This window comes from Bombyx mandarina, chromosome 15 (genome assembly GCF_030267445.1).
Source record: "Bombyx mandarina strain Sakado chromosome 15, ASM3026744v2".
Lineage (NCBI taxonomy): Eukaryota > Metazoa > Arthropoda > Insecta > Lepidoptera > Bombycidae > Bombyx > Bombyx mandarina.
This window is the reverse complement of record NC_143221.1, coordinates 12,484,240-12,498,822: the sequence shown is the minus strand read 5'-3', so window position 1 is coordinate 12,498,822 and position 14,583 is coordinate 12,484,240. Positions and strand designations below refer to the sequence as shown.

At 35.4% G+C, this 14,583-nt stretch overlaps 2 protein-coding genes across 2 annotated transcripts; one reads left to right on the top strand and one right to left on the bottom strand.

The window, feature by feature from the left end:
• Window positions 1–4,714: 4,714 nt before the first annotated feature.
• LOC114250336 (uncharacterized) lies at window positions 4,715–6,436 on the top strand. Its single transcript, XM_028184164.2, has 2 exons — window positions 4,715–4,869; window positions 4,999–6,436. Exons 1-2 carry the CDS (start codon window positions 4,858–4,860, stop codon window positions 6,340–6,342), a joined length of 1,356 nt encoding a protein of 451 aa, XP_028039965.2. The 5' UTR covers window positions 4,715–4,857; the 3' UTR covers window positions 6,343–6,436.
• Window positions 6,437–6,489: 53 nt separating this feature from the next.
• LOC114250314 (uncharacterized) lies at window positions 6,490–12,712 on the bottom strand. Its single transcript, XM_028184131.2, has 9 exons — window positions 12,569–12,712; window positions 12,219–12,302; window positions 11,459–11,643; window positions 10,818–10,871; window positions 10,657–10,743; window positions 9,848–10,133; window positions 8,874–9,014; window positions 7,559–7,738; window positions 6,490–6,638 (listed from the first exon to the last, which is right to left on the bottom strand). Exons 1-9 carry the CDS (start codon window positions 12,710–12,712, stop codon window positions 6,555–6,557), a joined length of 1,245 nt encoding a protein of 414 aa, XP_028039932.2. The 3' UTR covers window positions 6,490–6,554.
• Between the last annotated feature and the right edge of the window lie 1,871 nt (window positions 12,713–14,583).

The window sequence follows — 14,583 nt, the reverse complement described above, 5'->3', positions numbered from 1 at the left end:
TTTCGAATAGGCTCCGAAACTACTGGACCGATTTGAAAAATTATTTTTCCATTAGAAGCCGACATTGTCCCTGATGAACATAGGCTACTTTTTTTTATTATTTTTTATTTTTTGGAGTTTACTCCTTTAGAATCGATTTACATATATAGGCCCGGGGTATGAAAATTATGGGGACCAAAATCGTACTAGCATGTCACACGAAATGCGTTATGCGCATGTCACACGAAATGCGCGCCGGGCTGCTGCGCCGGCAGTCCGCCACAAAGCCTCGTACTGATCGCGCGTTTCTCTCATTATTGTATTTTCATATATTTGTTAGTCGTTTGTTTTGTGTCTCGTTAATTTGTTAATAATCTGTAGTGTATCGTGTTGTCGTAATATAGAACTATTTCTCGTATTGTTTCGTTTAATTTTTTATATCCAGTAAACTCCAGTCGTGCGTCGGAGCGGACACACACACTTTTTTTTTTTGGTTTCATGTGTGTTTTAATGTTTCCGAAGCGAAGCGAGGGCGGGTCGCTAGTACTAATATATAAATCTACAGTGGTTTTCAGGGATGTTCCGTTATAACTACTGGACCATGCATCCGATTGACTTGAAAGGACAATGCCCAAAAGTGGGCCAACTTTATGTCAAAACTATTTGTACTTGAATAACTATGCCTTATTTTTTTACGTTGTTTAGTTTATGTATCAACATTTCTTTCGCCCTGGCATTGTTTTACAAAAAAATAAATTACTTATTTGATAACATCCCAAAACTGAGTGCCATAGTTTTTAAATTCGTCAATAGGCAAAGGGCTTAGCCCATACAGCCTTATAGTAACCCTATATGCTGCCAAACGAAAGAGTTGTCTGTGACTTGAACAACAAATTAAAAAAAATAGCGAATGGTTATAATTCACAGACTTTTAGTTTATTTTTGTTCAATTCAATATTTATATATTGTAATAATTATTATTACTTAAAACCATGAGTTATTTTCTATACTAATATTATAAAGAGGAAAGATTTGTTTGTTTGTTTGTTTCGAATAGGCTTCCAAACTACTGAACCGATTTGAAAAATTCTTTCACTGTTTAGGAGCTACAGTATTTCCGAGTGACATAGGCATTATTATTTTTTGAAAAAAGTTAGGGATCCTTACTAAAACTCCATTAATGTAACCCAAGCTGTAAAAAAATCACCTAAAATATTCTTTACATCGCGTGCCCTGCGAAAACTATTGATGAAAGAATAAAGTAATCTATACTTCTATACTAATATTATAAAGAGGAAAGATTTGTTTGTTTGTTTGTTTCGAATAGGCTTCCAAACTACTGAACCGATTTGAAAAATTCTTTCACTGTTTAGGAGCTCCAGTATTTCCGAGTGACATAGGCTATAATATTTTTTGAAAAAAGTTAGGGATCCTTACTAAAACTCCAATAATGTAACCCAAGGTGTAAAAAAATCACCTAAAATATTCTTCACATCGCATGCCCTGCGAAAACTATTTACGATAGAATAAAGTAATCTATACTAATATTATAAAGAGGAAAGATTTGTTTGTTTGTTTGTTTCGAATAGGCTTCCAAACTACTGAACTGATTTGAAAAATTCTTTCACTGTTTAGGAGCTACAGTATTTCCCAGTGACATAGGCATTATTATTTTTTGAAAAAAGTTAGGGATCCTTACTAAAACTCCATTAATGTAACCCAAGCTGTAAAAAAATCACCTAAAATATTCTTTACATCGCGTGCCCTGCGAAAACTATTTACGATAGAATAAAGTAATCTATACTAATATTATAAAGAGGAAAGATTTGTTTGTTTGTTTGTTTCGAATAGGCTTCCAAACTACTGAACCGATTTGAAAAATTCTTTCACTGTTTAGGAGCTCCAGTATTTCCGAGTGACATAGGCTATAATATTTTTTGAAAAAAGTTAGGGATCCTTACTAAAACTCCAATAATGTAACCCAAGGTGTAAAAAAATCACCTAAAATATTTTTTACATCGCATGCCTTGCGAAAACTATTTACGATAGAATAAAGTAATCTATACTAATCTATACTAATATTATAAAGAGGAAAGATTTGTTTGTTTGTTTGTTTCGAATAGGCTCCGAAACTACTGGACCGATTTGAAAAATTCTTTTTCCATTAGAAGCCGACATTGTCCCTGATGAACATAGGCTACTTTTTTTAATTTTTTTTTTATTTTTATTTTTTGGTTTCATGTGTGTTTTAATGTTTCCGAAGCGAAGCGAGGGCGGGTCGCTAGTATTTAATATTTTTAGATATTAATGATTCCATTAGTAAAAATCTCAATGGCCTACCATTACTCTATTCTTATTATATATGATCAGAGAGTTTTGGCAGCAACCCGAGTGAAGCGTCACTTGAAGTTTTATTTTAATGTTTTTTTAATAGTTTATTGGATGTATAATATATAAATTGGGCGTTGTTTTGTGTATTGAATGTCAATAATCGTTGTTCACGATTATTGAGGCATTGAAATAAAACTGTGGCTAACATAGCAGTGACTGTTTTTTTTTCAAGATAAAAGGTCTGCGGAAATTCATGCTCGCTCAATAAGCTATTCATCGAGTTGACGTCAAAACTCCCAAAAAGCAATAAAAAGAGATACACCGGCTTTTTATTGACATAAAAAAATATAACTACGACAGACTAGGCTGTATAGGCTACGCTCTTTGCCTGCTTATTGGCGAATTTAAAAACAAGAACAACAATGTCGTTGTCGGCTTCCGGATTTTCATTTCATTTTATTATTATTATGAGGATATAATAATAATAAAATGTACGTAAGGGCTTATTTTTAGCAACATTAACCACAATTAAATTATTTAATACTGTAAATAATGATGAAAGCGATTATTGATTTCGAAAAAAACAATTAACAACTTAATTATAGCTGCAGAAAAAAACAGATTTATCTTAAACCTGGGTGAGAATATAAAAATAGTTTTCTGAATATGAAACGATATTTCTTTGTCTATCAAAATAAGTTAAAACCATTATGACGCGACAACTTTTTTTAGGGGCCCCAACGCCCATAGAAAATGGGCATTGTCCTTTGGCATCCTTGTAGAAAACACATGTACTTAATGGATAGGCTAATATTTATATGAGTGTTGGACTCCCTACACCAGTTGCGGGGGCGTTAATGATGAGAATCTTTGCGGGGGTGAGAAATAATAATGTTAATTTTAAATGCCCAGCGAAGCGGACGGGTACAGCTAGTTATCTATAATATTATTTATTTGTCTAATGTGTAATTTAAAGTGGGTGGACAGATTCTATTTTTTTTGTGTATGTTTGTTCGTATAGATTCCTGAGTGGTGCAGATTTCTTAGATCCGATGGGTAGCGCTGCTGTCGTATTCTAGATTTTTCTACGGCACTATAACAAGAGTTTAGACTGCTTTTTGATTGCTTTTTAATGAAACAGACCTTGGATATGTCCTTAGTAACCACTGCAACAAAGATAGTCACTTATCACTGAAAAGGAACACCTAACCACCTTATACGAGTAAGGCAGTTAAGAAAGAAACGGATCAATAACAAATATTACATTTCCTTCTTCAAACGAGAAGGAGAGTACATAACGGTAGGCAGCGGGTTGACTCTGCCCTGGCATTGCTGACGTCCATGGGCGACGCTAATCACTCACCATGGGTCGCATGCTCGTCTGCCTACAAGGGCAGTAAAAAAAAAACGAAGACTGTATAGTTTTCGTAATCATGGATGACATATTAAATAATAAATTGAAAATAAGAAATTCACAAGGCGTTTAATTAGGTAAAAATTGGTAAATGCTTTCTGCTATGAGTGAACATCGCTTAGGTTCTGCTGTCTGTATTTGGATACATATGCCAAACACACTCAATACATTACGGGCACTTCAAAATTCACATGAAACCATTCAAAAACATAAGACGGATTGATTTCTTAATCCATTGACGATATCGATTGCAATTTAATGCAACTAGAGGTCATTAGTTTGTTTGTTTTAATGATACGCAAATATGTGTAAAGTACGAACGATTAATGGCGCTAATGGAATGGTTGCAGCTTTAGTAATGAGAATAAAAAAAAGGTTTGACGTATTATGAGGTTGATTAATATTGCAATTTCAATGATTATTGGCGCTAGATCTGAAAAAAGCTCCTCAATTAAATTTCGATCTTAAAAATGCTCATCCAATATATATTTTTACGGTAAAACGAAATAAAAGATCTGTTTGCTGCAAAAGAAAATGTAATTTTTCTTTCATTGACACAGAAAACCTTTGAAATTTTGGTTGCGAAGCGAGAACACTCAGAATTTGAATAGTGCCCGTGCGTGCCACATCAGTCCGATCCGAAAATGACAAAAACAACAAACAGTAATGACCTAGTGCCGTTCCATTGAACTAGTACGTTTTCATTCACAGTTGCAGAAATGGATAGGTTTGTTACACGAAACAATAGGATCAAGCAGACGAAATTTTTTTAGCGATTATATTCAAGGACAACAAAAAAAAAACAGAATTTTAAACTAAACCACGCTAAGAATCCGTTTACTTTAACAATATTCTATGATATTGCAACAAAAGTTCGAACCGTAACAGTGTCTAAGTAATCGTAATGTCTGAACAAACATTTCCACAAATACTGCAAATCATTACGTATTCACTGAAAACACAACAAACATGCAACATACATAGATTCGTACTTACTACGGATTATATTGCAATAGCTCAAGCAAATACACGATGACGCTCCCAGCGTTTGCGTATGGATCATGTAGTGGTGGAGAGTATAAAGCGCCTGTGGCCACCACCTGAACCACACATTGTCGCACACGATCGCAGGCATGAGGAGTGCGGTAAGTACAAACGCGACGAAAGTGAAATTGTGTGTTTAGTCAATAATAGCTGTAATATTTGTTTGAGAAAAAGTGATAGGCGTGGACGTTTCGGAGCGCTTTGATGTAACATTAACTTGTAATTTACAGATAGCGATATTGTCGCTGGTAGCCGCTATTGCGGCAGAGGCGCCGTATCATCTGCCGCGGCCAGGAGCAAACGCGCCGTCACTCAACTATCCTATAAGACCTGCACCGCCGCCGCCACCACCGCCGCCACCACCACCGCCACCGCCGCCACCACCACCACCGCCACCGCCGCCACCACCACCACCGCCACCACCACCACCGCCACCGCCACCGCCACCGCCACGACCTTATAATCCTCCACCGCCACTGCCTCAATACCCGCAACCTCCACAATACTATCCACCTCCATCACAATATCCCATTCCACAACCGCCCCCACCTCCGGCACATCAACATCATCATCATCCACCTCCTCCGCCGCCACAACCTCAGCCGGTACCGAATCCTCAAGACGGCTACCACTATCAACAACCAAATATAGTCCCGGCATTCGTACAGCCTGTGGCTCAACCTCTAGTTCAACCACAACCACAACCGCAGCCGATTTACCAACAACCACAACCGCAGCCGATTTACCAACAACCAGCTCCAGCACCGGCACCAACTCAACCAGTATACAGTCCGCCTGCACCTCAACCAGCATATCGTCCGCCTTCTTATCAACCTCCCGCTCCTCGACCTGTTTATAACCAACCCGCCCCTCCAGTACAACCAATTAGCTATCCACAGCCCATTCAATACCGACAACCGAATCCACAGTACCAATTGCCCCAACAGCCTGCTCTACCCAGACCAGCTCCCTCCCCTCCTGTCAACCCAGCTCCGCAACCTCAACCAATTCCAATCCAACCGTATCAATCGAACCAATATCAACAGCAACAGTCAGGCTATTCTTACCAACAGCCACAGTTCGCAGAACAACAAAACCAGGTGACCTCACAATTGCCCCTCGAAACTCAACCTAGTGGCAGCGGCGGCTCACAAGTTTTGTCCAGCTACCAGGCCGATTCAAACCAATATAGCAGCGCTCAAAGCCAAGAGCAGATACATCGAGATGCTCTGGACTCAGTGGTTGTTGGTCGTGTCCAAAATATAATCAAAGAGGACGAACATAATTCCGCAAGGAACGCAGGTTATCTTTCTCTGGTGTCCGGCGTGTCATTAGAGAGTGCAAAGCCGAGCATCGAAATTCTGTCTTTTACTCACACCTCAGGACAGAATGCTCAAAGTTCAGGCTCCTCCTTCGCTCAATCGTCGTCTTCATCATCCTCAGCGGTATCTCAAGACTATGGACTCCCGCTGGCTACGGACAGCCAGTCCTCGAATCAATTTGTTCAATCAAATACAAACGTCGGATTTTTGCCCGACACTAAGCCGGCAACGTCGTACGGCCCACCTAATTAAGAGTTTTAATACACAATTCAGATGTCACTGAATTGTACATAATTGTAAATATATTTTTTTCTAAATTTGTAAATAAAAAAATCCACAAAGATAATTTATTTAATTTTTTTATTTTTTCATAATATTTTCATGAATTGGTTGGTTTTCAATGATTTAAGTGAGTTAACAATCTTGAAATTTCATATATTATTAATTACTTAGAAAATCAAACTTCATCTTGAGTTGCAGTCTTCGCATGTAACATCACCGCAGTAAACTTTCAAAAAAGTTGGACGCGTGCTCTTTACGTATTCGTGCTAAAAGTAATATATGTTTGAAATTATGTAGTCCACTACAATATATTTTGTATGTACTACGTATGTTGACTATACATATTATGGGAATGGCGAATCTGATTTACCTAACTAGAGGTCCCGCAGTAGTCGAAGTCGACTATAATAATTAGTTGGAATTGTAAGTTTGTACACTATTATGATTGTATTTTATGCTTCTATAATCACAAATTTCGCCAAGGCTAGAGTGTAGCCTTAAAAAATTGTGTAAAACAATATTAGTAAATACAAACAATATTTAATCTATTCTCAATTTGACCACAGACGTCGAGAACAAAAGTTTGACAATCTATAATATGCATGCGTGTGTGCGTCAAATACATGCTATGTACTGTGTGTAATGTTTTCTTTATTGATTTAATGTATATTTTATGCATTATTTAAAAAAAATATTAGCATTGTGCACTTCTTCTCTATATCTATATATTAATACGTGAAGCAAAAACTTTGTATCCCTTTTGACGAAAATTGCGCGGACGGAGGAGTATGGAATTTCCCACATATATAGAGAATATAGAGAAGAAGTGCACAATGCTAATATTTTTTTAAAATAACTTACTATTTATTGTCAAACTTTTGTTCTTGACGTCTGTTGTCAAATTGAGAATAGATTAAATATTGTTTGTCTTTATTGATATTTTTTTATAGTGTAGTTTTGGCGAAATTTGTGATTATAGAAGTATAAAATACTATCATAATAGTGTACAAACTTACAATTCCAATTAATTATAGTCGAAATTCGACTACTGTGGGACCTCTAGTTCTGTATAAGTGTGGAAAATTTCATACTCCTCCGTCCGCGCAATTTTCGTAAAAAGCGATACAAAGTTTTTGCTTCACGTATTAATATATAGATGTTAACGCACAAACACATATGTACGTACCAGGTTTAGTGAATAGTCGGAAGTTTGCGACATTTCGTTAGTAAACAAATCGAAAGGTTCTTTGTTTGTTCGAACAATTCCAAAGTTATTTGTTTCAAGGAAAACGTTTTCAGCGGGCGTGCACATATTTAATTTCGAAGGACAACAGACATGAGATATTTGTATGGATTCATTTCTGTTCTGAAAATTGGAATTTGTCAATAAGACTTTTATAACAACTGATCTTAGTCGACCAATAGGATAATATCTCCCCTGTGTGCTTCTGCCGTACCCTATGACATGTAGTAACGCCATTATGATTGGATCAGTTGAGAGGGACACTATTTTTTTAAGAAAACACGTAAATACGTAACATAAACCTGTGCTCTGTCCATTAATTTTAAGAAATAATAATACTCTATATATAAAAATGAATTGCTGTTCGTTAGTCTCGCTAAAACTCGAGAACGGCTGGACCGATTTGGCTAATTTTGGTCTTGAATTATTTGTGGAAGTCCAGAGAAGGTTTAAAAGGTACCTAGATAAATATGAAAATGCTCGGAATTAAATAAAAATAACAATTTTGTTTTCTCTTTGATGTGTCCCCGTCGGACGGATTCCTTTTCTTTGTTTTAAGTTTATTTTATATAAAAGTTTAGGTATTTTATTTGTCGACTGAGATACTACGAAGTCTGCCGGGTCAGCTAGTAACTTAATTATTAAAACCGTTTTTATTTCATACACACGTTGGTAGTTGATAATGGTAATAAATCCAGCTTATTCTGTGCTTCATATCAGTAGGCTGTTAGAGTAGGTACCTATTCTTATCACGTAGCAGTCATGATGTCTGCCTTGTAGATTGGAGGAGCCGTTATAAAAATTGAGAATTCGACCTTGTATCTCAAAGCGGCGGTTTTTACATTTGTCAAGTCAATGGTCTCTGGTAAGTGTTTAACGCTGGGGACGCTGTGAGATGTTACACTCATCCAGAGAAGGATAATGGGAGGAGACGGTCACGACCCTCAGACATGAGGAATGTGACTCACGGAGGAGGATAGTCAGAATTTTATGTAAATTAAAGATAAGTGATAAGAACTAAAAAAGGGTAATAGAACGAATAAACCCGCGAATTTAGGATTGATTATTTGTCTGATTCTTTGTTCGCATACATCTCCACTAAAGTGATCTAATAAGATTTAGTTTAATAATTACATTTCAGAATTAGAAAATAGATTTCGAACAGTGCATAAGCATAAGCTAAAACTAGATATTTCCAACAATAATAAACAAAGGTTTCCGTTGCGTTACTTTGCGTGAAATTTTGAGTATTTGTTACCTTGTCTCGATAAAATCTGTCACTTTTGTCTTTTTGACCGCCATTGACTGAACACTGGCAAAGTACATCACCAGGGGTAGCTTTAATATTCACAGGCGATTGTTCAAGTGAATCTTCAAAATTGGTAAATTTATTTTTATCCTGGAAAAAAACACTTGTTTCACAAAGTAGTTAAGGGATGATATTTTTAATGGTCACGAATTAGAATCAGAATATTGAAGGAAAAAAAATGCTATGAAAACACAACTTTACCAAATGTGTTACCATACAACCCAATTAGCCCATTATTTTCTAATAAGATAACGGGTGTCTATCGTTCGATTACTTTATTTCAAATATTATTTATTTATTTTTATTTATTTATTACACTTCATGTAAAATTTACATTGGCGGACTTAATGCCTAAGGCATTCTCTACCAGTCAACCAAAGGTAGTGCAGAGTGGATAGTGGTAGGTGCAATGAAATTTATATTAAGTTACAAAAAGTATATACATACATACATACACACATATATACATACATCTAATAGTTTATATAGTATTAAAAGGAATATATTAATAAATTTCCTTTACAAATAACTTCATCTTAATAAGTTCATGATGATTCCGCTAACTTTTCTAACAACATTCGTCGAACCCTTAACTTGAACGTGCAACGGTTACTAACAGTCCTGATCGCTTTCAGTAAATATACTTTCAGTTGAAACAAAAAATATTTTCATTTAAAATTAATAAAAGAATACTAATAAGACATATAATAGGATATAAATTTATCTGTCTGTTACTTTTTCATAATATATAGATATAATTTGAATTCTTGAAAATAATATAAGCTGGCTTAATCCAACAGCCGAGCATGCGGTATAAAACGTTAAACCGGCAGACAAAACTGCGCGCGAAAAGCTAATTTTACAACATCTCAATTCATTACCTAAAGGAATTATCAATATCAATAACTAACGAAAATATGTACAGGTTTTGACACTGGTTCCGTGGCATATTTATTCGAAGCTTTACGTGTTACCCCACTGTATTTATCTAAACAACAACATAAAATATCTTTATTCTCATGTCCGTTAGATTTGTTTCTATATTTTGTTATTTCTTCAGAATGTTGTTCACAGTGGCATTTGATTTCGATGCTCAATGTAGCAGGATCAAGGGGCTGGTAGACAGTGCGTAAGCTTGTTAGACTTTTAGATTTGTGCTTAATGGCCTTCGAAACATGCTGCTTTGTATGTTTGGTTGTATTCACTGGGCTAGAGAAGTAAAAAAATATCCTTCAGTTTACCGAGATATTTTCTCAATTTAATCATACCAATGTTCATTGTTCTAGTGCCATGTTAAACTTGTTTAATTTTTAAGCTATTGCATAGCTTTCATTGCGGGCTTTGAGCACGGCGACCGAATCAAGAAATTCCGTAACGAAAATAAAACCTAACACCCCTCACTCCGCCTACCATGTAGCTCGCGTTCAACGCATGCACACGTTGCGCTTGAGTAGTGTTTGTGAATAAGCGCGCGGCGTGACGTCGCACTGCATGCGCATCATGAAAGGTCTCTTTCGCGCTGTCTAGCTTATGAGTGTGAAGGGGACAGTTAATGTTTTGCTTTTGATAATGTTTATAAATATAGCGTGGTCTTATTTTATTATTATTGTTTTAATATTAAATTATTATTGTCTAATTATAATTGCATAAGTTGATAAAAAATGCTATGCAATAGCTTTACCGTGGCAGCCCCCGAGTGCCACACGGGTTTTTTTTATTCAGCAATACTTACGTTTGATAGCGTTCGGAGGGTTGAGAGGAGCAGCAACACTCTATGCTATTTTTTGGTCGTAAAATGTATTCAAAGCTGCCCATTGTTCTGGGGAAAAATTACGATAAGCTTACAAGTTTGCAGAGTAATAATATTAATGGTAATTTTTAAATGAAATTAACTTCTCTTGTCCATCACCACCGTCTTGGCTCAGAGAACGTCCTTTAGCTTGTAATCTAAAAAGGTTTCATGTTATTATTAATTGACCTAGACAGGCTTGTGAATTTTCTATGTTTCTTTTCAAAGGTATGACTAGCCGTTATTTTCACTGACATTTCAAACTCATAGTCAGAGGTGCATTAAGGTTGAGGTGGTGTCTGGACTCCGGTAAAGCTGGGTAAACGGTGTCGCCTCTACTAAAATACGTTCATTACGTTTTGGTAAAGGTCGGCATCCGCTTTTCAATGATAGTTCAACAATCAATATTAAAAAAACAGATGATTTCAATTTAAAGTATCACAGAAAGTAATGTAATTTGAAATCGTTCTTTTTTATTTTTATTGCTTAGATGGGTGGACGAGCTATGAGCTCGTCCACCTGGTGTTAAGTGGTTACTGGAACTCATAGACATCTACAACGTAAATGCGCCACCCACCTTGAGTTATAAGTTCTAAGGTCTCAGTATAGTTACAACGGCTGCCCCACCCTTCAAACCGAAACGCATTACTGCTTCACGGCACAAATAGGCGGGGTAGTGGTACCTACCCGACTCACAAGAGGTCCTATCACCAGTACTGTATAAATGCATTCTGACTGAGTATACCTATTATCTGTCGGCAAAGTGTTAGCTTCAAAAGTCGATGTTTGTTTTAGCTTTATATGAAACGTGCTTCGATCCAAATTTTCTTTTAGAAAATGTTCGTATTTGTTGTCCAACCAAGCCGAGAATTCAGGTAAATTATTCTCATAATCGAATCTCCTTCTGTTTCTTTGATTAATTGTACGTTCCTGACAAAATGTTATTTAAATTTTAGTTATAAAGATTTATTTAGCCAAGGTGATTCAACATAAAAATGCTTTCCTTTCCACATCAATTTTACATTGCAAAACGTGATATTTTATTTTATTGTTCAAAGTTTGAGAATCAATACTAATATGAGTAATTGTATTGAAATTATAAGATGTAAGATCACAACGACGCAAATTGTAATTAGTTTTTCATTTAACTACTTTATTTAACGTTTCAAACACTTAGCACGCCCTTGTGGGCACAGGCCAATGTTTTAAAACCCATGACCGACTGATTGATTCACCAATACAGATCCTAAGCCGATCGGGGCTTAGAATGACAATTTTGGCAGCTGAAGAACTTTTGAAAATTTCACTGCTAAGGCATAAGCTGTTGTATGAAGTCCGTGATTTTCAAGAGTAGCCTGCTTCTGGTTATAAATAAATGTACATGTATATATCGATGCTTCTCAAACTTCTATCCCTAAGAGGGGGCTATAAAGGATAGTGGGTGCACAATGTCTACGGGGTGAAGCTAATGAAAGTTAGTTAATACACTATTATATATTGTATACCTGGGTATACCATTGGAACGCTTTCACGAACCAATTCTTGTTTCTTCTTTCTTTTTTGTAGTGTTGACTGTTGAGCGGTTGAGGCTAGAATTTTGTTAAAATATTTATTGTATATTCGCTGATTCTTAAACAATATTACATGATGATTTTTGACCTTTAGCACATTTTACGAGTTTTCCATGACTAAGAAAGACCAACTGTAGACATTATAAAATCTAAAGATAAACTCGAATTTGAACCTTAGAAATTTTATGATCTTAAAGTATCGTTTATCTAGTTAGTATGTGTGTGAAACTTAAACAGTCAAATTAACGTTATCTTAATAGTTGTGAACGTAAATTGGAACTAACAATTTGAGCGTAATAAATAAATGGGTTTTTCATGGCGTCGTAAGCGGGATTCGTCCAGCTTTGGCAAAAGTTATCCGCAAATTCCGATTCAGCAACATACTGATCAAAATCACAATCACATTCGCTTGAAGACGAGGAAAGCATAGGAATTTAATAGGTAGCAAAAATTTTGAAATCTTGTGAAATTTGACGACAGGTTTTTATGTCGTAACTTCGTACGAAAAAAAAAACGCTTGTGCATAGATTATACACTTAATATATTTGACGCTTGTGAATCTGATTGTGACTGTTTATGACAATTCTATCCGTTTCTTTCTTTTCCGCTACATCCCTGACCTCTTCACATGTCGTCATGAAGTTCACTTTTTTTTTTTTTTTTTTTTTTTTTTTTTTTTTTTTTTTTTTTTTTTTTTTTTTTTTTTTTTTTTTTTTTTTTTTTTTTTTTTATTTAAAAAAAAAAAAAAGTTAGATATGACATTTAAATGTTCAATGCCACAGACAATATAAACCATATTAATTTTATTCGACGGATATGAATTTTGTTTGCTAATATTATAGATTAATATTAAGTTATAGCTAAAATAGCATGAACTCTTTGTGTGATCGATAAATAAGGAAATGAGTATGTATGTATTCAAACTTCATTGTTGATAAGATGCAATACAATAAAGTTGAAAATCACAGTATTTATAATACAAAAGTCACTATCGTTGTTAATGAAAATCGTAGCCAAACAATCGGTGATGGGAAAGCATCGGCGGTGACATCTTTTTTTTATTGCCTTTGTAAGCAGACGAGCATACGGCCCACCTGGTGGTAAGTGGTTACCGTCGCTTATGGACGTCAGCAATGCCAGGGGCAGAGCCGAGTCGCTGCCTACCGTTTAATATTCTCTACAAGCCCCCTTTGGAAAGGAAATGTCATAGCGCTCGGGAAACACCGTGGAGGAAAGCTCATTCCAAAGCCGGATGGTACGTAGCAGCAAAGATCTCTGGAAAAGCACTGTGGATGAACGCAGTGGCTCCAGGTAATATGGATGAACTCTACTCCGGTGGCGGGCGGTGCGATGGTAAAAACGAGATGTTGGTAACATCCCAAGCAATCCCTTAGAGCACTCCTTGAAATTGCGGCGCTACGACTAAGGTTATGGCAAAAGCTTCATCTCACCGATGTAGATCTAAGCAATAAAAAAAAAAGTAGTTGACTATAATAATTTGCTTATTTCATATATCTATTTTAGATTTTATCATTTAGTATTTTTTTGTTAAATTTTGAAATTAAGCGTTGCAAGCGCCTTTGAAGAAGTCTGTTTTTTTTTTATAAAAATTATTGACTATCGACTTGAAAGTATATAGAAATTATTTGGCTCATATATTCATAGCTTATTTTACAATAAAATAATTTTTTCTTACACTATTTTTAAATCAAATTTATTTTCTATTTTTTAGTTGGATGTTCTATAAAAGCGTATTTTGTTAGTTTTTTTAAACTATTATTTATTTTTCATTTTTTAGTTGAATTTCAATTTTTTCATTTTTTTTAAATATTGTATTGTCATCGGTCCTTAAGTATACCAAATTTCGAGTTAATCCGATGTTTTGAAGGGGGTCAAAATCATGTTCAAAGATTCCGTTACAAACATACATACATACCTACGTCTGAAGGTAATAAAAGCGTATTAAAAATACAAGTGAAACTAGTTTAATAATCTAAGGATGAAGCGTGGCCATACGGATTTACGTAAGCTCAATGATCCAAGGAAGATAGGCCACGGATTTAAAAGTAATGTTGTTAATTCATGCTCTAATATTATTACTTCAAAGCCATTTTGTGTCATTTACGTTCCTAAAAGATATCGGTAAGCATTTTTAACATTAAATCTTTTAAAATTAAATCTGTTTCAGATGTTAATAGTACCAAAAAGCTACCGTTTGTTCCTATTAATATTAGACGTTTGGAGAAGCTTAGAGGTAAAGTTTTGGCAAAAATTCCGAATGTTTGTTATAATGAGGATC